This window comes from Crinia signifera, chromosome 2, assembly GCF_055691185.1.
Source record: "Crinia signifera chromosome 2, ASM5569118v1, whole genome shotgun sequence".
Classification (NCBI taxonomy): Eukaryota; Metazoa; Chordata; class Amphibia; order Anura; family Myobatrachidae; genus Crinia; species Crinia signifera.
This window is the reverse complement of record NC_139218.1, coordinates 109,806,278-109,832,568: the sequence shown is the minus strand read 5'-3', so window position 1 is coordinate 109,832,568 and position 26,291 is coordinate 109,806,278. Positions and strand designations below refer to the sequence as shown.

Below are 26,291 nucleotides of genomic sequence, written 5' to 3'. Positions count from 1 at the left end.
GGGGTGTACTTTGCAAAATGGGGTGACTTGTGGGGGGGTTCCACTGTATTGGTGCTTTGGGAGTCTTGCTAATGCAACATGGCACCCACCATTCATTCCACCAAAATCTGTGCTGCAAAATCCAAAAATCACTCCTTCCCTTCTGAGTCCTGCCATGCGCCCAACTGGTATTTTTTGGTCACATGTGAGGCATTGCCGTACTCGGGAGAAATTGGGGCACAGACTTTGGGGTGCTTTGTCTCCTTCATTCCTTGTGAAAATGAAAAATTTTGAGCCAGAACTGCATGTTTGTGTAAAAAAATGTAATTTTTCATTTTCACTGCCCAGTTGTATCAAAATTGGTGAAACCCCTGGGGGTTTGAAATGTACACTATACCCCTAGATGAATTCCCTGAGGGGTGTACTTTGCAAAATGGGGTGACTTGTGGGGGGGTTCCACTGTATTGGTGCTTTGGGAGTCTTGCTAATGCAACATGGCACCCACCATTCATTCCACCAAAATCTGTGCTGCAAAATCCAAAAATCACTCCTTCCCTTCTGAGTCCTGCCATGCGCCCAACTGGTATTTTTTGGTCACATGTGAGGCATTGCCGTACTCGGGAGAAATTGGGGCACAGACTTTGGGGTGCTTTGTCTCCTTCATTCCTTGTGAAAATGAAAAATTTTGAGCCAGAACTGCATGTTTGTGTAAAAAAATGTAATTTTCCATTTTCACATCCCAGTTGTACCAAAATTTGTGAAACCCCTGGGGGTTTGAAATGTACACTATACCCCTAGATGAATTCCCTGAGGGGTGTAGATTGCAAAATGGGGTGACTTGTGGGGGAGGTTCCTAACTTTTAGCACTTATGGTGCCTAGAAACCTACATGGTGCCTAAAAAAAAATCTCATAAAAAGGAGGCTCCAAAATCAAGTAGGTGCTCCTTCTATTATGAAGCCTGTGGTTTGGTCAACGTGCACACTAGGGCCACATATAGGATATTTTTGAAAACAAAAGAATTGGGGGAATCAATTTTTAGTCACATTTCTCTAGTAAAATCTACTGTATTCATTAGAAAAATGTATTAAAATTGAAACTCTGCAAAAAAAAAGAAATTTTGAAATTTCACCTACACTTTGTTTTAATTCCTGTGAAACACCTAAAGGGTAAACAAACTTCCAAAATTCTGTTTTGAATACTGTGAGGGGTGCAGTTTTTGAAATGGCATCATTTATGGGGGTGTCTCACATACAAGTCCCTCAAAGTCACATCAGAACTGAACTGGTCCCTAAAAAAATCAGTGTTTGAAATTTTCTTGAAAATTTGAGAATTTGCTAGTCATATTTGAAGCCTCCTAGTGTCCAAAAAAATGAAAAGGAGGTTGAAATAATGATTGCAACATAAAGTAGACATATGGTCTTTGTTAGTTATTAACTATTTTGAGTGGTATGATTATTTGTCTCACAAGCAGAAAATGTGACATTTTGCATATTGCTAAATTTTCCATTTTTTCACGATATTTTGGTATTTTTCACAAAAAAACACAGACTGTATCGACCAAAATTTACCACTAACTTGAAGTACAATGTGTCACGAGAAAACAATCTCAAAATCACTGGGATAAGTAAAAGCAAAAAAAAGTTATCCCCACTTAAGTGAGACATGTCAGATTTGAAAAAAAGGGCTCTGTCATGAAGGCACAAACTGGCTCTGTCATGAAGGGGTTAACACCTAATCTCGCAGCTCAACCAATATAACCAATTAAGGGTTATCTACGAGTTGGGTGTGCACCAGTACTACGTATACTGGAAACATCACACACACCAGGAGATTTGGGAATTGACCCAATCTAAACTCACCAATTCTCATATTAAGGAATTTCCCTGTCATAAGTAATAAACTTGACTGACCACTGCCGTCCCAGGCACGGATTTAGGGATACTATCATACTTAACAGCGGACACTAAGGGACACTAATACGGATCACTCAATATATCAGCATAAGTACTCTTACCCGCCGATATCTGTTATAAGGCTATACTCAGCCATCAGACACGCTAAGGGTTAAGTACAGGTATGCGACATCAGGAGAATTGATCCACACATTAGGAGGTATTGCATGCTAATACCGCACGTGCAGTTTTTAAAATCACTGTATTCACTGTTCTATGTTTCATGTTAGTTTGTATATTTCGCAGTTTTAAATAAACCTATTAAAAGGTATATTTTAGGTCTAAAAGTTATTTTCTTTTTTTGGTGCACCACACCTGTGACAATCCCTACCCTGTCTCCAAATATATTCTGTCTAACTATTGTCCGTGGTTGCACACCTCTGCACCCCTAGTGTTACCAAACATTATTAATACCTGCAGGGGGCCTATGTCGAATTGCTTTATATCTCTATATTAAAATCTTGTGCGATTGAACCCCCCAAAAAACCCTATCTCGCCTCTCTCCTCCTAGCCAGCAGCGGCCAGGTGTCGCCTCCTCCCTTCAGTCACAGCCGCGCTCATTGGCAGCAGCAGCAGCACAGGGCAGAGTGTACGCCAGGATCACACATAGACGCGGCCAGCTGCTGCCACTGTGCGCAGCTTCCTGGAGACTGCTGTTGCTGGGGAGTGAGATATCATCCCGGCCAGGGCTGCACACAGGGCGGCGTGTGCGCCAGGATCACACATAGATGCGGCCAGGGGCAGATATAGACTTTTCTTCTATGGTGGACGACCGCCCCATTCCCCCCCCCCCCCCCCCCCCCCCCTTTAAATCCGCCCTTGCCTGCATGTACAGCATATATATCACTCATCACTAACAACGCACAAAAGTGTGCATCGTAAACGATATTGAGTGTCCACACTAGACTATATTTTGAACACTATTGCTCAGAATCTCCTTTCTGAGAGATATTGTTAACAATATCGTCAAGTGTGTATTGGGCTTTAGTTGTACATGAAATTTGTTTTTAAAATATAGGAGAAGAAACACAATATTTCGACACCACTTGTATGAATATCTCAATGATAAAAACATATAAAAGGCCCCTCCCTGCCCTGTAGCCATGATAACCGGGCGGCATTGCACAGCGCGGTGGTTTTGGGAGTCGAGACACGAACTTGGGGGTGAGACACTGTGAAACCAAAGCTAAGCGCGTGTTACGCTGTACAAGCAGTAGTGTACTGTACAAGCAGCAGTATGCCAACCACATACGGCGCCGTGCTTGGCTGGCGGAAGTAGAGCATTGCTTCCAGGTCACTCAGTGACGCAAATGCGCCGTCGCCGATCGTTACTAGAGTGACAGGCACATGATGGCCGCAGATCCTGGAGTGTTTCAGCCACTTTCTCCTCTGGTCCCCTCTGTTCCCCGTGCTCTGTAGCCATGGCCGGACCGGCTTCCTCTCATTCAGAACTTGCGCCCCCCTCGGCCCGAGCTAGATACCGCAGCCATGCCCAGGAACCGGCATCGAAAGCGGCTGAAGTTTCCGGCTGATGATCTGAGCGCTCACAGAGGTGAGAGGAGACCTCATGTCCCGCTGCGGCTGTCTCTCCACGATACCTCTTCCTCCTCCCAGCCGCTGTGCCATCAGGTGCTGCTGCCAGTCCTCCCATCAGCTGTGACCCTGTGCTGTGCCAGCTGCTGCGTTACACGTCCCAGTCTCCTGCCAGCCTGTAGGACACGTAATGTACTTCCGCACTAGCTGTGCGAGGTCAGGTTGCTATTGCTAGGCAGCGCATGAGTATCAGCTGTACACAATTAATCAGGAATCTTGATTCATATTGTTCTCGTCAACGATTTGTTGACTTCCTGACTCCTGCCATTTTTTGCTGTGCAGGAAAGTTACAGACTGTTAACTGAGTCCAAGCTAAGAACAAGACCTTTTGGTATCAGTAGTGGCTAGTTCCCTTTTGCTGTAAGGACCTGAGGAGGAGCAAGGTCAGAACAAGGGACTCTCGTGGGCCCGCTTCGCTCGCCAAGTTTCGGGCACGGAGGGCTTGTTCTTGCACTATCCACGCCAACACTGGTTGACTTAGGGGTGTATTCAATGCTGCTGGCGAGCTGTGACAGTGAGCGCGCTGTATTCAACTGACCCCCCCTGCATACGCGGTTTCCCCCTCTCTCCGTTTTTGGAGTGAGGTGGAAAAGGCGTATATCCTCTGAAAGCGAGGTTTTCCCTGAATAGGCTGAGCGGCCGGCGCAGGGGTTAAACAGCGAGGATTGCTTGTTTTCTGCGATCCCTGCCGCTCTACCCCCTCACCAGCCGCATTGAATACACCCCTTAATAACCAGGTGGCGAGCAGAGCAAGCCACCGTGCCTGAAGCATGGCGAGCATCCATTTGGGTCCCTTGTTCTGACCTTGCTCCCCGCCCACTCTCCTTCCCAGGTTCTTACGGTTAAGGGGAACTAGTCACAACCCTTTAGTATCATTATGGCTGATGGATGCAATGTCTAGGTTGACATTGACAAAAAGTTGATACAAGGATAGGTTGAGCTGACATATCAGTGATTGCGGCATGAAAAGGTTGACATGGGGTTTCCGCAATTAGTTTTTTTATGGGGCGGGGGCTATTTCTTATTTTACTGTCCACTTGCACTCCCAATTGGTAACGTTAAGGTGTCCCAAAGTATAAATAAAGCATATCGACATATTCATGTGTGGATCTGCTGTCATGCTATAACATGCCTGTGCTATTAATTTATATGGCTCAGTGGTAGAACCCTATTATTGGAAGTATAAAGAAATATTAAAGAATACATATGAACTGGGCTGAGAGAAAAATAAATATTTTTGTTAGAAGATTGTATAGTGTGTACCCGTAATCCATTAATTATTGGATGTGCTGCACATCCAATGGGACTATTTCATGCTCAACGTATGTAGTAAATGCAGCAAGTAATAATACATATTTCCATTGTACAGGTGATCATATATTCTGTACGGTGGTGCGCTGTATTGTTACATCACATCAGGACACACTAATATAATGCACAATAACGATATGTTTAAAGATATCGTCTATTGTGTATGCACTGTATAGGTGGGTAAAAGAAAATCTGGTAATGTATGGGAGCAACCGACAATCAGCCATTGCTTTCAAATGCTGGAAACCAGATTTTTTTTTTCCCTGAATGACTATTGTGTTTTCTAGTGTTTGGGAGCAAATGGCTGATTGTCATATACTCTCATACAGTACCAGATTTTTTTCTCCCAACAGATAGATTGGACAGATACATGTAAATCTTTAGGTGTGTATAAAGAGTTGAAAAGTGAGCGCTAAAAATAAAGTGTTTCTGTACAGCAGTGGTTCCCAACTCTGGTCCTCAAGTACCCCCAACAATGCACGTTTTCCAGGTCTCTACACAGAATCACAAGCAGTTTCATGCTTGGTGCACTTTTTCAAGATAAATTTCTGCTGCCGGTTTTATCTTTATATCAGGGAAGAGAGGCTAGTAATATTTCAGTAGAAATAGCTGCGACAGTCTGTAGTAAAGCTTGTTTGGTATTGGTACATGGACATGTAGCGTTTCAAAGGGGCATACACACGGGACAATTTTAACTCCATTTCTATGCGATCTAACTAGATTACTTAGAAATGAAGCACGGATCGCTCCATATGTATGTAGTGCTCATTCTAGCACCCGCCAACTTTAAAAACCCATGCAGTTCCTCTTCCCTGCCTGGGGTGTCGCTGTCTGCTGTGGTGTTTCTAGCACAGGTCTGGTTTGCATACCAGTGCTGATCAACAGACCACACTGTTCTAGAAGCACTACAGCAGACAGCGACACCCCAGGCAGGGAAGAGGAACTGCATGGGTTTTCAGAGATGGCGGGTGCTAGAAAGAACACTATGTATGGCCTTCGGGTGACATCCATGCGCAGTCCGGCGCTTCGTTATTGGCCCAGAGATAGATAAACAATAGGCAAAACCCCGCTCAGCACAGAGGCCAGCATTGCCCTGTGTGTATTAGGCTTCAGTGTGCGTTGAGGACTGAGGTTGGGAATGCCTGGTCTACATAGTTACTGAAGACCATTTGAATCCCATTGGGAATAATTGCCATCACATTGAAGTGACTAATATATGTTTATTTGTATTCCGCAGTTACGGTAGCAGATTATGCCAATTCCGATCCAGCAGTTGTGAAGTCTGGACGTGTTAGGAAGGCAGTGGCCAATGCTGTCCGAAAAGAAGGTGAGAACTGAGCAGGGTATTTTAATTATTGGTAATTTGATTCAGTCTATAGATTCTTAAATCTGAGGAAGAAAGTGGACTTTCCAATTAGACAAAATATAGAACCTTAACAACTTGAGTGGTGGGTTTTGCTGGGGCAGGACAAACCTACCAGGGCAGGTTTGTCCTGCCCCAGCCAAACCCACCACAGATCATAGGTTAGCCTGTCCTGAAGTAGTACATGGCAGCTCCATACACCCATTGCAGTTTCATTATCCTTCCCATTATGCCTATGGTGCCCAAATACACTAGTTAGCCTGAATGACAGGCATATTAGGGGAAATTTACTAAGTTCTAGGTCACATGGGATGTTGCTATGGGCAACCAATCAGAATCTACTTATTTATTCAGCACTTTCTATAAGATAAGAGATGGTATCTGATTGGTTGCCCATAGGAACATCCCATGTGAAATAGAACTCCCATCTTAATAAAGTTCCCCCCTTGTGTTAAATCAGAGGGTGCACCTTGCTTTGCGATGACTTGAGAACCTTCGGGTTACATCCCCAGCTTGTCCCTTACCACCTTTTGTAGAGCTGGCTTTCGAGGAGGCCAATGGAGAGCTACTATAGTTTGTAATTGCAGTGACTGGATACGGGCGCTAGGGCTTAGGTCGACACATGAAATATCATAAAGAATTATGGCAAGTGACATAGACACTCACTGAAACGTGAAAAAAACCATGTCATCCTTCTGACTGTCGATCTTCTTATTGCCAATGTAATGCTTGCGTCGCCCTTCAGACCATATCGACCTAAGCCCTGTCGGCGTAACATAAATCTGTCTTCATGCTGTGACCCCTATACCCGAGGAGACACTGAGCACTGATATTGGCTGTAGTGCATAAAGGTCATGGATGCGCAGTGTGACCTACAGGACCGCCTCATAACCGAGAACCTCACTGCATAAAACTCCTTTACGCTAGCATGTATTTCAATGGCTAGTATTTCTGGCAAATTCTCTCTACACAAGTAACATCTACCCCACCGGCAGTGCACATGGTTTTGTCCATCTAAGAAGGAATTTGCCAGAAGAAGTGAACCAAAATAACCCCCCAATGTTTTGAGTTTTGACAAATTATAATAATTTTTTATGGGGAAGTTCCATTTGCAACCATTAAGGTGTGAGCAGCTTATCCATGTATGGCTGAAAGTGTCCATACCTGCCACACCACCCACCTGACTGACACATATATACGAAGGAGAAGTTGGAGGGTGAAGAGGGGAGGAACATAAGTAGGTGTTAAGTGTGTAGGGATGGTCCCAGAGGGAGGGCCAAGACCACTGTAAATAGCCACACACTGTAGGAGCCGGGTAAGGGCTATTTCACATGCTTCGGCTCCTGCCGGGCGGCGGAAACCCGCACGGCCAGGTAGCCATACCACCACACAGCAGTTTGTGTCCATTATCAACTGCGGTGTGCGGCACGACTTCCTGGCTGTGCGTTTTTTTGCCATCCGGTAGGAACCGGAGCGTGTGAAATAGCCCGAAGGATAAGTAGGTAATCCCCTTTCCGGAGCAGCGGGAAAGGGGATTATCTATATCCTGACACTGCCTGTAGTAACCATAGTTTGTGCAGTAACCATGAACTTTCAAATATTTGGCAGGGTTGAGTTGCCCTTTTGCATCTGTGGTTAACCACCAATGAAAGATGGAAATCCTTGCTGTGCAGTGGGGCACCAAAAACATTTAATAGCATAGGGGGAGGCAAAGCTGAGGGCAGTTTAATAAACCGTTTTCTTTTTATTATCCTGCAACATACACTAGGACGCTGTTTCCCAACCTTGGTTCGCAAGGCACACATGCTGGGTACACTCCTACAGATTTATCTTTCCAATCTGTCTGGTGGGGACAAAAACCTGGAAGTGTATGGGAGAAAATTAAACAAAAATTTGCTCCCAAACACTGGAAAATAGACAATGGATGGGCTGAAAAATCGGTTATCCAAGCAATTATTTTAGTTTTCCAGTATTTTGCAGCAAATGTTCGATTGTCTTTTGCTCCCATACATTTCCAGGTTTATGTTTCCACCAAATCTGTAGGTATGTACCCAGCTTTACCATCAAGGTTTTAAGGATATTCATGCTAAAGCACAGATGGTTAAATCACAATTACTTAAGTACTAATTAAGTTACCTGTTGGCTATTAATGTGCCTTGAGAACTGAGGTCTTGCAAACACAGCACTAGTGTATAATTTTCTAATACATCAATGTGATTTTTATGTTTTTTTGTTCTATCAGTAAAGGCGCTCTGTGGCTTGGAAGCTTCTCAAGTGCCCACTGATGATGTGTCCTCTATTTTATCTGAGAATGAACAACCATATGAAAGTAGTGATGAACTGAACGACATGGAAACTCTAAATGGAATCTCCTCGTATAGAAAAAAGAAAAGTAGGAAGAACAAAGGTGAGAATTTATTTTTTTCTGTATAGAATTTGAGTGCATGTCCAACAATGTCTCAGGCTCTCAGTAGCAGGTGAGCCTCTTGCTTCAGTTGTATCTCTTTTAAACTTGTAATTGAATTGTTAAAGCTTTTAAAAAAAATTATGGTACTCTTTACCTAGAACGGCGCCCGCGATTGGAATCGCGGGCGTCGGGGGTAAAAAAATCGCGGGCATCGCGGGTACATAAAAAACGGGTGCGACGCGATGCCCGCGATTTTCCCATAGGGATCAATGTTAAAAGGGTGATTGGACGCGATTTTACTGTTAAATGCCTCAATGCCCGCGATTTGGCCATAGGAAACAATGTTAAATGGGCCACAGAGCCCTAATAGTGCCCTTGAACTGTGAAATGGCCCCCACAATTGTTAACGCCACCCCACGATCAACGTCAACCCGAAGCGTGGCGAGCGCAGCGGTACGCGTCCTCCGACCTTTTCATACCCCCACTATCCACGTCGGCGTGGAGTTGAGAATAGAATAGTGTGGCGAGCGCAGCGAGCCACCGAGCCCGAAGCGTGGCGAGCGGACGCGGATACCTTCACAGGTAAACGCGGCCCTTCGCGGGCTTCACAGGTGTCCGCGTCGCCATGGACACCTGGGAAGCCCGCGAGGGGACGCGTATAACTGTGAAGGTATCCGCGTCCCCTCGCGGGGCTCGCTGCGCTTGCCACACCTATTCTCAACTCCACGCCGACGTGGATAGTGGGGGTATGAAAAGGTCGGAGGACGCGTACCGCCGCCCCTCGCGCGCTCGCCACGCTTCGGGTTGACGTTGATCGTGGAGTGGCGTTAACAATTGTGGGGGCCATTTCAGACTTCACGGTGACTATTTGGGCTCTGTGGCCCATTTAACATTGTTTCCTATGTAAAAATCGCGGGCATTGAGGCATTGAACACTAAAATCGCGTCCAATCTGATTTTTAACATTGGTCCCTATGGGAAATCGCGGCCATCGCATCGCACCCGATTTTTAGTGCATTCGATGGTCGCGATGGGCGCCGTTCTAGGTAAAGAGTACCAAAATTATAATAATTAAATCAAAACAATTTTTTTTTATAATTCTTTTAAGAAATGCATTTTTTTAATTGAAGCATTAACAATGAATACAAATGTTGTTAAAAACATCATGAGAGTTGCACATGATGGGTTACATTATACAATCGTATATAGACCACTCATTTCAATATAGAGACTGCTGGCTCACCAAATGATATTTGAGTAGAAATTTAAATAGATTCACTTTATGGCGGCGATAACGTTAAATAGATGCTATCAAATGAAAATAAAATGAGGGACAATCTGCATAAATTGGTGAAATTGCCTGCAAATTCACGTGGTTTTGGTGAATTCACTGCTATTTGCTAGCGTTTTTGCCCATGCAATGTCACCTTTTTTTTTTTGTCAAATCAGCATGGGTTAAAACGGCAGCAAAAAAAGTGTGAAAACCGCAGTGAATTCGCTGCAATTTCACAGATTTACATAAAAATGGACTCAAAAACGTCCATGATTGAATATGGTTAGGAATATCTTTGCCGTATTTTTTTCCACTTGGCAAGAAAATCATCCGAATGCCCCCCCTGTGTGTGCACAGAGAATGTGAATATTCTCCTGTGTGCTATGTGAGTGTAATTAGGATGGCAGACTTGCAGTCAACTCTGCCTAGGTTGAGTAAGTACTTTTTTTTTTTTTTTCTTACACCACTGAGCAGTTTAGAGATTCTTACTATACACCCACCAGTGTTTATTTGGTATCAAGCTGATGAGCAATTGGTGGAATTACCAATCGCAATCCTTCAGAATCTGCTTACTCCATTATTTTAACCCTTTGAATTCCAAATGAATTTGTCAAAATAGATGTGACAATTGCCAAGCAAACTATTTTATTCATCATATTGACCTGTAATGTTTACCTTTTGTATATAGAAAATATAATCTTTTTTTTTCACACCTTTTTTATTTAAATTTCTATAACAAATGAGCGACACTGGCATTTTTAGCAGATATTCTCAACATCTCTCAGATCTTTGCACTCAAAGGGTTAATATGCATGCCTTGCTGCAGTTAATCTAATCCAGGGGCTCACAAATTATTTTGCTTTGGAACCCCATCAGACAATAAACTTAGTACAGGACCCCTGTAAATTACCATTGGATAGCTGTCAGCATAGAATGCTAGTGAGGCAGTGGGTGACAGGAAGTCTGCCTGATGATGACAGGAGTCTGAAGTAACAGAAAATTCAACTGATTTTTCAGACTCCTAACTTCTCTGATCTCAGTCAGGATCTTATCAGCATGACTGTCAGCAACATGGAGTCGTGACCCCATGCGGAGATGGCCGTGACCTTCTTGGGGGTCAGGACCCACAGTTTGCGAACCGCTGATCTACTCCCATCCAACACCATACTGTAATGATGAACCCGCGTACACTATCTTCTAAGCTTCATTATTAGGTCTGTTTTTACAATGTGTTTTTTTTTAAATGAATTTCTTCTCCTGTTTCAGAGATTGGCCCCACAGATATAACTGGAGAGGAATATCCCTTTGACATCTGGCTTCTGCTTGCCTCCTACATTCGTCCTGAAGATATTGTGACGTTTTCTCTTATTTGTAAGAAAACTTGGATCGTTACTTGCACTGCTGTCTTTTGGATGAGATTGTACAAAAGGTGTGACAAGTAGAGTAGAATATTAATGACCTGCACATACAGTATATCCTAATAAAGAAATGATCTGCACATCTAGTTACCAATTAGTAACCAGATCTGTTAGGGGTTGACAGCTGTTAATTTATATTTATTATTTCTGTCATTCTGAAATGCAGTTGGGTAACTTTTTATTAGTGTATGTTCAAGATTTTGTACCTTGTGGGACCTGCTGGGCTACTATAGATCCCGTCATATAAAGCATATTCTGAGATGATGTGCCTGGGGCCATGGTCAGTGTTTTCTTCTGTTAATATTTTGATCTTCATTGGGGACATCATTGTTTAAAATGTAACTTTTATTAGTAATATCTTAATATTCCCTGTATTTCTGTCATATTCCTGTATAACAGTCCCCTTCTTTCTCCTGAAATTATGCTTAAACCTTGACTGTTGGGAATTCATTCATTCATAGAACGGAAGCGGTTCCGACCTGTTCAGTGTTAGCTGGTTTTTTTTCGTCAGGTCAGACTGTTCAGACCTGTTGCAAACCAGGTGGATTGCCGGAATAGCCCCTAATCCACCTTCTTTTTGAGAGAAACACAGCCAAAGCCGAAAGGTTTTGGCCATGTTTCCTGCAATCTCTATCTGACATTGAAAGATGCCGGATTGAGGTAGGAAGGACGGTGCTTACACAGCGCTGCCTTCCTGTCCGCCACCTCCCGTACCCACCCGCCGCACTCACCTGTCCCCCTTCCCGGCTCCCGCTGCTTCAAGCCACCTCCCACTGCTGCGCTCACCCGGTCCCTGTGCCGGTCGAGTGAGCATCAATCAGCGGCCATATCTGACATCCGGATTTGGCCACTGCATTGAATAATGGATGACTGACCCTTTCCGTTAAAAGAATTTTGGAATGGATCCGGCATCCATTGAATATACCCCACAGGGATCTATGAAATTTGGGGTGGTTCTTCCTATAATGATTAGTCAATGTTGGTGTGCAGATACATAGTGTGCTACCCTGAGGGGCAAACAAATGCTGGACATCATTGTTTGCAATATTATCAGACATGGTTAAATAGTATGTCCCCTTTTAGGCCACTGTCTTTTCCTTAACCGTATCAGTGCCACTCAGTAGATGTTATATAAAACAGATGTTTTAAAATGCAATTTCTATTTAAAGATTGCATGAAAAGCAGTTACCGCTGCCTATATTCCACAGCTTCATTGTAATATGCATTTTGCTTTTGCACATCTTCAGTTAGAATTGATGCATTTGCAAGTCATTGTGACCTTTTACTTCAGGGCTGGATGATTATAAAAAAAAAAATCTAGGAGCAAGGATAAAAGTGTTACCAGACAAATTAAAAATGGGGACCGTGCACGCCAAAGGTGCACACCAAAAATGTACACCGGTATACCTATTACACCTGTCACACACCCATTACATATTATTCCCATGCCATTTAATGCATGGCAATACCCATTAATCTCTGCACTTAGCTAGGAATCTAGGGATAACTAACATTGCCTGTGGGTTTACCACAAAGGGTTATACAGAAAAATGTAATGTCTCCGGATGTTAAACCCAGTGCTTTACATGGGCTGTGAATTGTGGGTAATTTAATCTGTCCCATATTACAATACATTTGTGTTATGTACTTTTCTCTATCTTCCATGAGGGATACTGGGGTTCAGGATAGGGTATAGATGGGGTCCAAAGGAGCCAGTGCACATAACAACTTTAACAGGGTGTGCTGGCTCCTACCCCCTATGCCCCTCCCACAGTCCAGTTTAGAAAACTGTGCCCTCAGGAGAGGATGCACACTCTGGCGCTCCAGAGAATTTTCTTCAATTTTATTGGTACTTGTGTATTATCAGGGCGCCCATTACGTCGTTTACGTAGTGGTGTATTCAGAATACCAATACAGCACTATGCTGGCTACGTAAACTATGTAAGTGGTTCTGGAGCCCTAAAAATACACAATGCTTAATATCCCAACTATCCACGTCATACCCCCAGTATCCACGCCGGCGTGGAGTGGATTTTAGAAAGTGTGGCAATCGCAGCGTGTCCCCTCGTGGGGCTCGCCACGCTTCGGGCTCGGTGGCTCTCACACTTTATAAAATCAACTCCACGCTGATGTGGATAGTGGGGGTAAAATGGCTGGTCTATACACGGGTATACACTTAGGTGTTTTGGCTACTCACAGACCGTTGGGGCTGTCCGGAAATAGACCTGATGGTGTTCCAGTTTAACAAGAAGCTTCGACTGTATTGTGCCAGAATCAGGGACCCTCAGGCCACGGAACTGGATGCAATGACAACGCCCTGGCTGTATCGGCTGGTGTATCTGTTCCGTTGCTGCCTCTGATGCTCCGCAAGGTCTGGAAGGAGAGGGCGCAGGCAATTCTGATCGCTTCGGACTGGCCCAGAAGGGCATGGTACGCAGAACTTCTGGCCATGTCGGAGGGACCTTCTACAGCAGAGGCCCTTCGTTTATCCAAACTTACAACGCCTTTGTTTTGTCAGCTTGGAGGTTGAGCGGACTATTTTAGCCAAGCAAGGTATTCTGGGCAACGTGATCTCGACCATGATCCAGACTAGGAAGATGGTTACTTCCAAGCACTACCATCTTATGTAGAAGAGGTATGTGTCTAGGTGTGAGGGGAGACACTGTTCTTTAACCGTTTTTTGTCTGGGCCAGGTTCCTGCGGTTTTTACATGCTGCAGTGGATATGGGCCTGTATTTGGGCTCCATAAAGGTGCACATCTCTGCCTTATCGGTTAGCCTTGTTTGCCGGAGGTTCAGACTTTTGTACAGGGCGTTCTTCACATACAACCTTCTTTTGTGCCCCCAACAGCTCCATAGGACATGTCAGTGGTTTTTACTTTTCTGTTGTCCTCCTGGTTTGAGCTGTTGGACTCTGGAGGATAAGTTCCTTACTTGGAAGACAGCGATGATTTGGCCTCAGCTTGACTGGTCTCTATATGCTCTTCTACGAAGACTGAGTGGAGCTCAGGACTCGTCCGCCGTTTCTGCCTAATGTGGTTTCACCTGAACCAGCCAATTGTAGTTCCAGCACAGTCCAGTTCGTCTGACCATCCGAAATCTCTGGATGTTGTGCAGGCTTTAAAGATTTGTCTCAAAATGGCCGATGTCAGACGGATTTCCTTTTCGTTCTGTATGATGCTCGTAAGAAGGGTTGTCCTGCTTCGAAGCAGTTTATCACTCGCTGGATTCGCCTGTCTATACAGCAAGCACATTTTGGCGGCATTGCTGGTTCCACAGTCTATTCGAGACCACTCCACCAGGTATGTGGGTTCCTCCTGGGCGGCTGCCTGTGGAGTGCCCACAATGCAGCTCTGCCGAGCTGCTACTTGGTCTGGAAAGTTTTGGCAGGTGGTGCTGCAGATGTCTCACCACATTTCTGCCTGTTTTGGAAGCTTTGGGACGTCCCCATCGTACTAAGGGAACCCCTGAATCCCTTATGGATGATAGAGAAAATATGATTTGAAATACCTACCAGTAATCCTTTTCTCAGAGTCCAAAAGGGATACTGGGTGCCCACCTCAGTGGTTTGCCATTCTGCAGGTAATATTGTTGACCTACCTTGCTGTGGCAGTTGTGTAACAAGTTTGTTGTTTTGTGTTATGAATGGTGTGTTTGTTTGTTTGTCTCAACACTTGTGTCTTCGTTTCCTCCTGTCAAGTATGTCTACCTTCTTCGGGCACAGTTTTACCTAGACTGGGCTGTGGGAGGGGGCATAGGGAGGAGGAGCCATCACACCCTGTTGAAGTTTTTTTATGTGCACTGTCTCCTTTGGACCCCATCTATACCCCCATTGTACTAATGAACCCCCATATCCCTTATGGACTTCTAAAAAAAAAGGATTTGCCGGTAGGTATTTAAAATCCTATTTTAATGTTTTGACATTTCATTGATTGTTTTGCAGACATTACCATTCAAGCTGCTACCTTCCAGCTACTTTACTTCCAGCATGTATCTACAGACTGCGAGCATTACGTGCATGTGTAATTCGATCCTTATATCACATGTATGAGCCTTTTTGCTCCAGAGTGGCTAAAAATCCTTCATTACCTGAATCAACACCTAACACTTTATTAAATTCAAAAGTAAGTAGCTTTTTTTTTTTAAATGTATTTATTTGTATGCTTTTAGAACTTTTTTAAATCTGTGGTCTTTTTCTTCTGGTTATACATTCTAATAAAATGTTTTACTGATTACAGCATTTAGCTATTTCCTGGATCTGTTATATTGTTACAAGATGGTCTATTCGCAAAAGCTTTGGAGAGAGATAAAGTAAATAAGTTGATGGAGAAAGTGTTAGCCAAACATCTACTAACTGTCATTTTTCAAACCCAGCCAGTAACATGGCAACCGGCAGCTGATTGGCTGGCATGTTATCTCTATACACTAAATCTTTAAAGGCCATATACACCGGATGATTTTGAGCTGAAAGCGGCTCGGTTTTGTCTTTTGAGCTGCTCTTCGCTCAAAAGCCACCCAGTGTGTACGGACCAGAGATGAGCATTGATGCGCGCTCCCGCATCATCGCAGACAGGCCACCGCTCACCTGCTGGCAGAGCCCCCACCTCAGCCCCATCGAGCCCCTTTGGGATGAACTGAAATTGAGATTGTGAGTCAGGCCTGACTTTATACATGCTCTACAGAATGAATGGGCACAAATTCCCACAGAAACACTCAAATCTTTTGGTGAAGCCTTATAAGAACAGTGGAAGCTGTTATAGTTTGACAAGGGGGACCAAGTCCATATTAAAGTATATGTATTTGAGGGGTAGATTTATTAAACTTCGATCAGGGGAATATGCGCTATCCCCATGCGTTATGGCAGGGGATAGCGCTTCCCCTGATCTATCACACCCGCGATGCGGGTGTTAAACAGGCGGCGATGCGGGCAGGGTGTATAGCGCAGCGACGTTATTTTAAAAAGTGCGCCTGCGCCTTACCTGATGTATGATCCGGCGATGTGGGGCTTCGTTCTTTATGGAGCCCTGTCCCAGATCGTCATCTTCTTCTGGCGATGTGGGTCTCCTGCTTCATAGTCAGCGCCGCTTGCTGGCGCATGCGCCGGGATACACAACATCCCCGGCGAACATTACCCGGCGCATGAGCAGTTTGAATTTGAAGACGCCGGAGACCAGCCAGCGGAAAACTGCGCACGCACCGGGTACACATCACGAGACAAAGGTATCCGGCGCATGCGCAGAAGACGCCGCCGGACGCCAAAGCACCATTCGTAATGGGAGGAAGCGTATCCCCGGCACGAGGGGATAACGCACTCCCATAACGTGCAGGCAAGTGATAATACATTCGGGCGCAAATCAAGGTTCACTTCACCACGATATAGTGGTGAAGCGAACCTGTGCCCATAACGAACGCCACGCCACCAATGATAAATCTACCCCTGAGTACACTGTCATTACAGTCTCTGTAATGGTCAGGCACCTGAATCCTTTTTTGTCCATTATAGTGTTTGTGTGGAGATAGAGATCTATCATAACTATGTAGACAACAGCCCCACAGCATAAAGCTTTTATAGACATTCTTGGTAGAGTAGCTCTTCACCTTTTTGTTGCAATATCATTACTCTTCATTTTATATTATGCAGACTGTTTATCGGAATCGGATAAGGAGACAGATAAGTAGCAGTCGATAAGCTGCTAACTGCCATGTTACAGGCTGTGTTTGAAAAATGACAGGAGCTGGTTGGTTGATACGTTAGCTCCGTCAACTTTATCTCCAAGGTTTAGGAAATATGCCTCTTTATCACTGATCATGGAGACCTTACTGAGAAAAACAATATTACATTGATTTAGTTCTTTTTAATGGTTTTCTAATCCATTTGCTGGTTAGCCTGTTTTGTTGTCCAGCTATCATTAGTACGTTTACTGAAGTACTTTAATAAGGGATTTACTAAAGGCAAATATGGTACCTCTGCTTGGCAATTTCCTGTTTGCTTCCAATACAATTACAGCATTGGTTTTCAGTTGCAATTTATGGTACATTGTAGCAATACTGAAGTGCTCAGTTTTTTTAAATGTGTTCACATAGAAGTGGATAGCTTCCTTAGTGGAAAAGGAATAGCAAGTAGGAGATTGATGCATTTAAGCTAAAGCCCCTCACACATGACCCCCTCCCCCTTAAACCTTGTATACAATGTATTGTGTGCGATCCCAGCAATTCCTTCTGGATCCAACAAATCCTTAGTGAAGCACTTGCTGCCTCTGACTAGGATCCGGTGCGACGGGATTGCGCAATGGAATCTGAGACAAAACGCATACGATTTGCCACATTTCTCCCGATTTCTCAGCCTGAACAATTGAAATCTGGTAAAAAAGGGCCCAAATCATATAAGTGTATGGCCAGCTTTACAGCTGGTATGCAATGATGCCAGTTAAACACATGTATTTATAGGACACTACAGTTCTATAATGAATACTTAGATATAAATGTGGATAAACACTTCCATTATTTTTCAGTCTTAGGCACTATGCAGTAAGGACAAGCATTAGTTGTGTGTGCATAGCATAAGAGTTTTCTTTTCTTAAATACATGAGGAAGTGGGATTATGTACAGTACAGCCACAGATTTACATCACTGGGATGTTGATCAACCTAGATAGGTCACACCGTTAGGTCTTGGTGTATTGACAAATATGTGTAACTTCTGTAAATTTGACTCCTCACGATATCAGAGAAGCAAAATTGCGACCATTTGCTTAACAGGAAAGTTACCACATTTACAAGCACGGTTTTAGTTTTTGAGCTTGGCCAGTGAAAGATATGAACAGATATACAGTATAATGTTATGGAAGTGCTATACGTTCTTCTGATGTATATTGCTGCATCCTCCAAAGACAAGTGGAATAGCACCTTTTATAATAAATGTACAGCCAATGCCAAAATTGTATGTACAACTGTTTTTATATAGAATTTGTGTTGTAAAATAACGATTTAATCGTAGTTCCTCCTCCTTTTAAAACTGTACTAAAGTATATTGCAACAGTGGGTATCATGCCTTTGCATCATTTGGAATTGGCTCTGTATTTATATTTTAAATGTATCTGTTAATCTGAAAATTTTAGTTACCGGTAAACCTGTTTATTATTATTTTTATTATTATTATTATTATTATTATTATTATTATTTTTTAATTGAAGCTGTTCAAATTTTGGGGCAGATATATTAAGTCTGGTGAAGAGAGAAAGTGGAAATAAAAAAATAGGTAAAGTAGAAGGTGATCACGCACCAGACAAACTACTGTCATTTTTTTGCACACCGCTGATTGGTGCATTATCACCTTCTACTTTTATCTTAAAATACGTACTGTGATGTGTCAGGATTCTGCTGTCTGAAATGCTGACCATCAGAATCCTGAAAGTAGACCGTCACAACTGTGATGTCAGTACAATTAGGTTGACTGAATAACTAGTATGTTTGGTTTATTTCTTAAAATTCTGATGATAGGAATTTTTGTATGACAAAATAACCTTGCTAGGGAATATGGTGCACAAAGGAAAAAGGGAGAGGAAGCAGAGTAAAAAAACAAATATGTCTACAGTTATATTTATATATTTACATCATAAGTCTATACTGTGAGCTAAAAAAAAAGGTGGACAGACTCCAACCAGAAAGTATTCTTTTTCTAAATCAACTCAGTGAAAAGGGAGAGGAGACCCTGTAACAATCCATCCACGTGGTCCACATGGCAGAAACTATATGCAATGCTTAGTGTAATACTACAGAGATTCTATAGAAAAACCTCACCTCTGCTATGGGGCCATGAAATGGGAGTTTTACTTTTTTCCAGGAGGAGTAAATTTGACAAGGCATGGCATTGAGGAAATGCCAAATCACATGTTCAACGTTTGTAGTTGTTGTGGTACTTGTGTAGTTTCGCGGCGCCATACAATATCGCATGCGATGCGATCGGACCCGATTTTCATGGAAAATGGGACCTTTTCATACCCCCACTACCCAACTATGCATGGAGTTGATTTTATATAGTGTAGCGAACCACCGAGCCCAAAGCATGGCGAGCGGACGCAGATGACGTTACACGTATTGTGCGCCACAAGGGACGCGCAATACATGTAAACTAATCCGCGGGGATCGCTGCGCTCGCCACACTATATAAAATCAACTCCATGCGTAGTTGGATAGTGGGGGTATGAAAAGGTCCCATTTTTCATGAAAATCTGGTCGCATCGCATGCAATATTTTATCTGGTGCCGTGAAACTACACAAGTAGCGTTGTTGTTATTGAGAGGTTCCTGGTAGGAGATCTTATTTAGGACTGCAATGGACATGTACTGTATCTAAGTAATGCGAAAGGTACTACGCTTTTCTCCACAAAGGGGATATTTTATGGCAATCCAGAAAGATTGCTTGCAATCTCTGCGGCATAGAGGTGAAGCCTCCAGGTAAATTTTGTGAATTCAACTGGGGACAAAGTCCATCACAGGATTTTTTTTTTTTTAGCTTTTTTCCACAACCGGTAGAGGTAATAAGATTTTATTTCATTTGGTCCCAGAACTGAGAATGGTGACACAGAAGTGTCCTACACCTAGCTTCAATGTGGCATGAGATGTCTGGTGTGAATGATCTGAGCTGCGAGTTGGCTTGTATTTTCGCATATTAGTCGCAAACAGATGTGAAAACGGCTTCATGAGACTGCACTGATCAACTTGATTTGTGATGCTTGTACAGTATATTTGTATTGGACATATCTGAGAGGCAAGGTGAAATTCAAAGTTATCCAGTGGTGGTACCAGGACTAGAGGGTCATAGATGAGGCTATAATTGTGGTTCTTACCTATGGCAAATTGTGAGTAAAAATGCTACTGTGGGAACTTGATGGAACGCTGGTTCCTTTTGCTTGGGAGGGCCCTCAGTGCAGCAGGGACTGGAACTGAGTGAGACAACAAGTGGAATAGAAGTAGAACCTAAGATTGGACTCTGGGAATTCCAAAGCCTTCCTCTTTGGCAGGTGTGTACAAAGTTGCACCCTTGGATTATGTCCTGTCAAATTAATTCAGATAATTAGCATTGGAGGGTGAGGAGGACCATGAAAGGTACCTCAAACAGGAGCACCTGGAAAACCTACAACATTTTAACAATGTTCTTCCTTTTTTGAAGGGATAATTCCAAACAATCTGCTCTCCTTACAAGATTATTTTGTCCCATTAATGAGCAAATTAATTGGTCATATATTTGTTCACCCGAGTTTCTTCAGAAGTGACATAGAGTAAAAAAGGACAGGCCCAAGAGCAGTGGTACTAATCTGCCACACAATCCCCCATACTTGGGGTATTTGTATCTGAGAGGCCCACAATGTATGGATATAGAAGGCAGTCTATATGTGAAAGATCATTCCTATGGGTGTCTGCAATGCTTTGCTTCATTTCCCTTTACCTCCAGACTGTAGACAGAAGATGAAACAGAAAGGGGACACTGCCTGATACCATGGGTCTTATTCTAGTTCACTTTTTCTGACAAAATCCTTCTTAGATGGACAAAACCATGTGCACTGCAGGTGGGGCAGATGTTACTTGTGCAGATATAATTAGATTTGGGTGGGGTTTTACTTCAAAGTAAGATCTATATTGCAGTGTAAAAAAAAAGCAGCCAGTATTTACCCTGCACGGAAACAAATCTAATTCTCTCTGCACATTTTACGTCTGCCCCCCTGCAGTGCACATAGCGGTATGCGCCTACTACTGTACACTGATTTTAGTTATCCAAGAACAGAAATTTCCACTCTTTTTTTCTTCTTGCTCCCTGACATGCTTTATCCACTGATACTGTAACTTATTTAATGTTTATAGTGTAGTTTAGAGTGCAAAGGAAGTTCTAACAATTTTTACGGTCATAATACTCAATTTCTTGTAATTGGCAATCACTTTCCGCAAAATGCACACTAAAAGTCATGTATTGACTTAATGATTAAAACAGTAAACCACAATTTTCCATTTGCTAAATGTCAGTATTTACAGTATTTACTGCCATTTGCATGCACAGAGCGCTGAAAAAGTTACTTTTACGTTGTTTATGTGATCATATTCTGCTAAGCTTTGCAATGTTTTTATCACCGCAATTGGCAATATGTGCCAGAAACATAATGCACCAGTCCACTGAGCGTCCCTTTCGATTTCGGCCATCTCCTGTATGGCCACAGATTATATCAGAAGGCCTTAAGTAATGTACTACTTTAGTTACATAATCCATTCAGATCTTGTGGTATTTTACTCTGGTAATCTTATGCAGATTAGCAGTTCCTTGAATATATATTCTCCCCTTGAACCCAGGATTCACCAATATTATTAATCCAGGTGTTTCATCACTTCAGAGAGCGTAATCCTGATAGATTTATGTGGACTCCTTGTAGACTCCTGATTCAGGGTGGTTTAAAATAGAGCCACCCCCTCATTCATTATTATTTTTTTATTATCACAAACCTTTTATTTTGATCTGGCCAGTACTTGTTACATCTAAGGTCTTTTGCATCTGTTTTGCAGTGTTTACTTTTCTGGTGCAAAAAAGTAACTGGAAGTCGGCCTGATCCATTGTGGGAGTTTAACTTCAAATTTAAAAAGCAGGTAGGCTAGTTTTGGTGTATTATGAATGTGTTCTCATTCTTACGTTTATCTTCACAGCATATATAACAACATGATGTACTTATAGTAGGGATGGGGAACCTTTGGCCCTCCAGCTGTTGTTGAACTACACATCCGAGCATGCTACAGTTCACATCCAGCATGCTACAGTTTTGCTATTTGGACATACTAAAACTGTTGGGGGTATGCTGGGATGTGTAATTCAACATCAACTGGAGGGCCAAAGGTTCCCCATCCCTGACTTCTAGTGTAGTGGTTATAGTACTACTGTATATAGTACTTGTGAATAGTTTAATTGGCTTTCGGTACTACTTAAGTTATTAGAAACTGTCATGCTATCGCCTAAGCAAATCTGAATTGGAAAGTTGCAAATAAAGAACTTCTTAATAATCTAGATTAAAGTACTTTAATTTGCCCCTTTTCCTACTTTACTGACCATTTTCTTTTAAATGATGCACTATTGTCTTATAAATTGTCATTAACATTTTATAATGATATTATCTATCGGTTTCATATGTTGTTTAGCCTCCAAAGCAGAAGAACCACTGTCTTCTCAGACTGCAACCCCCTGAAGAGTACAGAGAAGTCCTTATTAACCCAGATCATGAATGTTGCCTTCTTCAAATTACCACACTAAACTTTATTTTCATCCCAGTGGTCATGGGCATGACCCTAACTTATGTAAGTATTTGGTGTATACCATTTTTTATTTACTCAAAGTAATGTGGGAAAATCCATGTACACCAGCTGAGAACAAAAGCGATTACAGCGGATGAATGTTTAATGGAAAGGTTTTCTGTAAAAATTAACTTGGTAACCAGTAGTTCAGCGCTGCCCGGCTCCCTCCTCTCTGCGGCGCCTCCTCCTCCCCCTTCCCCTCCCCTCCGGGTTTTGTATTGAAGTCCCTGGCGGCGGCTTATGACAAGCTGGCTGCCAGGGACGAGGTGCGGGGGTGCAGGTCCGGGCAGCCGCTGATTGACAGTTCAGCGGCGCTGCCCGGACCCAGAGAGGCAGTGGTGTGTTTTGTTTTTTTAAGAGATCGCTCCCCATAAAAGACTCGCCCAGTGGGGAACGCTCCCCAAAAAAAAAAACACCACTGAAAAGGGTTTAAGCATTTTCAAGTGATGTTCAAGCCTCTTATAGGAATAGCCCACTACCATATCTACAGTACGCAACCTGACTTCGGAGTGGTTCTCTGGGAAATTATGATTGTCTTGCCTTAGAAAACATTTCGCTCTTCCTTTGCCAATAGCACAACATAGTTACATAAGAACATATTGCTATGGTCATATTTTTTTTTAATCTTACTTTATTGGAAAGGTAGCTTATATTAATTTTGTCTTTTTTATTGGTTTAATATAGTGGACTATGAATGTCAGTACCGATATGAGACACCACCGCGTGAGACTGATATTCCATGATTGTCCAGTTTTGAATGGCAAGAAGCCTCGTGGAGATCAAGGAGTACAAATTGTTTTGGATCCCGTACACAGTGTCCATCTCATTGACTGGTGGCATCCAAAATATCCCTTCTCAACCAAGGCCTAGTGACAGAGCATGGATGTTTTCTTTGAGTGGTCCCATTGGAAAAAAAAAAAAAGAAGATGCTAAAATCTTGTGAATGTGGAAATGGTGTTAAGGCCCACATACACTAATGAGATTTGACAAAATTTCACCCAATTCCTACAGATCGGGCTGTGAAATTAGGCCAAATGGCATGTGTTTGACATTCACTCTGATTCCATGTGCAGTCCAGTGCCGAGTCGGAAGTCAGACGTGCTGCACATAAGCTAAATCGTATGTGTAGCCGTCAGCGGCACCACCCGCAATGTATTGCATCGGCTTCCCTTAAACTCCCCGGTAGCTCCTCGGGAGTGCTTTTTATATGTGATAAATCACATGCGATTTATCACATGGACAAAATGGCACCTCAAGTGCCAAATCCGATTTTTGAGTTTTGCAAGGGGAGCTCAAGGAAAAAGACATCCGACTTACCCTTAAGATAAGTCAGACTAATGTATGGGGGCCTTTAGACTAATGTATGGGTGCCTTTACTTATACTGAATGTGTGGATATTTTTGTTTTTAAAGTGCATACAAGTATGATAGTAAAGATGAATCTTAAACTTGACAAAAATATTATGTTTTCTACCTGAATATATGATGAAAAATTTATTTTTCCTTCCGTTCATTACAGAAAGTGTAAACTCATAAAAACATGTTCGAAAGATTGGAAAATATTTAATTTCTGACTCTCCTGCTTTTCCAGACATTTCGCCCTTGGTAAGCTGTTTATAAGACCTATAAAATGGCACACGTCAAAGGTTGCAGTATTATAGAGAATAACCTAGTATGAAATCGGTCCTGCGTCTATCATTGAGGATAATGTTGGCGAAAAGGCATTAATAGCAAGAACCCTTTCATGTCCTTTTTTTGCATTTATATATTAATATATAAAAAAAATTCGGTAATAGTTTTTATTTTTTACAGACACCAATGCTAATGTGAGACTGATTTATTTTCATATAAAGGTGACAAAATAACATCAGGGCTGACCTCTCTTTATAAAGCACACAGAGCAAGGCTGTATTACTGCACCTAAAGCAAAGGTACATATGATTAACAATTATGGAAATATTATTTTCGTAAAGAGTAAATCGCTACAGCCGGCGTAGTGGATAATGCTGCCCAATTGTCTCAACCATGCTGGCCCCTGAAAAAGGTGCTTTTGTTTTTTTTGGGTGTGTAAGTTTGTTTATAGTCTTCATTACTCTATTAAATCCCAGTGGTATCGGACCTCTTGGGTGAATGTAATAGGATGAACGAATCAGAAAGTGATGCTGCTTTCACATTGCAAACTTGCTTGAACCCGTTTTTGTAAACGTTTCTTAAAACGGGTCTAAAGCCAGTTAAACCCCTTTCACATTGCATGTTTTAACTGGTATATTACCATTTCAATACGTTTTTGTACCATTCACATTCAACCCACTTCGCCCATAGAAAACCGTGGATGTCATTTTAAATGGACATTTCTGGGACACAGGCTCACATATGACGTTTTTTACAGAATAAAAGGAGGGGGTGGGTAAAAATAAAGTAAGTAAAAACACTCTGCACAGTATGACCGGGATATGGTCAACAGTCATTAGGTCGACATACAGCAATGTCGACAAGGGACTAGGTCGACATGGGTTTTTGATTTTTTTGAGCCGACATGTGCCGTCAGGCAGTATTTCATGCCCTACAATCCACTAGGGGCAATGCGGTACACTTAAAATTGTGTCCGTGTCGACATTTGGGTAAAAAAAAAACTGTAAAAACCCCATGTCGACCTTTTAACTGTCGACCTAACCCATGTTGACCTATGTTTGCCGCTTTTAAAAATTTCTTACAAATCTCTCACTTTCTGATTCTCTCCCTATTACATGTCAACCCTTGTTTTTTGTTTTGTTTTAAAAGATGGCATACAATACATTTAAGCAGACTTGCCATACTCTTTCATAATGGTGCAGCGGTCCTCAGTGAGAGTTTGCAATGCTTTAAAATAAATCTGTGGGGTAAATATGTTGCCCACATATGGTCAGACCTGACACACTCCAAACCAGAGGTCCCCACATGAAAGTGGTAATGTCTATCATTATGCTCAGTATTCTGCCAGTTTTTCCTTTAAGGTTCTCTCACATTGGGGTTTATTCTAGTTCATTCTTTCTGACAAAATCCTTCTTAGATGGACAAAACCATGTGCACTGCAGGGGGGCAGATGTAACATGTGCAGAGAGAATTAGATTTGGGTGAGTTATTTTGTTTCTGTGCAGGGAAAATACTGACTGCTTTATTTTACACTGCAATATAGATCTCACTTTGAAGAAAAACCCCACCCAAATCTAATTCTCTCTGCACAAGTTACATCTGCCCCACCCGCAGTGCACATGGTTTTGTCCATCTAAGAAGGATTTTGTCAGAAAGAATGAACTAGAATAGCCCCCATTGTGCTCTGATGAACTCTTTTTGTGATTGGTCCCCCATTTGTTTCAATGCTAGGAGAAACTATTGTTTTATGTTTTAACTGTAGATTTTTTTTATTTTAAATCTAAATGCAATTGTACACATTAAACTTGCTGTATACAAGCCCTATGAGAATCCATTTTGGCATCTATACTGATTAAACCATACACATGGATACAGCAACACATGAATTCATCTGAAAACCTGCTTTTGAGACTTGGGAATAAAGATAAAATAAAATTCTGTAAGCCTGACTTTTTATTATGTTTTTGGAAAGTTGTAATCTGTGAATAGTTTTAGAAATTAACTACAAACTGTTCATCTTTAATACATGTCGTACAGTA

General features: G+C 42.4%; 1 protein-coding gene across 2 annotated transcripts in view; it reads left to right on the top strand.

Moving 5' to 3' along the window:
• The first annotated feature begins 3,190 nt into the window (after nucleotides 1-3,190).
• The window catches only part of TMEM183A (transmembrane protein 183A), a 37,410-nt gene continuing 14,309 nt past the window's right edge, over nucleotides 3,191-26,291 (top strand). Inside the window, exons 1-8 of one of the 2 annotated variants that reach the window (XM_083172694.1) lie at nucleotides 3,200-3,484; nucleotides 6,074-6,163; nucleotides 8,442-8,606; nucleotides 11,145-11,307; nucleotides 15,239-15,419; nucleotides 21,845-21,925; nucleotides 22,469-22,624; nucleotides 23,306-26,190. In XM_083172694.1, the coding sequence (XP_083028820.1) occupies nucleotides 3,421-3,484; nucleotides 6,074-6,163; nucleotides 8,442-8,606; nucleotides 11,145-11,307; nucleotides 15,239-15,419; nucleotides 21,845-21,925; nucleotides 22,469-22,624; nucleotides 23,306-23,491 (1,086 nt within the window). In that variant the 5' untranslated portion in view covers nucleotides 3,200-3,420 and the 3' untranslated portion in view covers nucleotides 23,492-26,190. Of the gene's footprint in view, nucleotides 3,485-6,073; nucleotides 6,164-8,441; nucleotides 8,607-11,144; nucleotides 11,308-15,238; nucleotides 15,420-21,844; nucleotides 21,926-22,468; nucleotides 22,625-23,305; nucleotides 26,191-26,291 lie in introns of those variants that run through there. The other variant, XM_083172695.1, reaches the window with a different exon arrangement.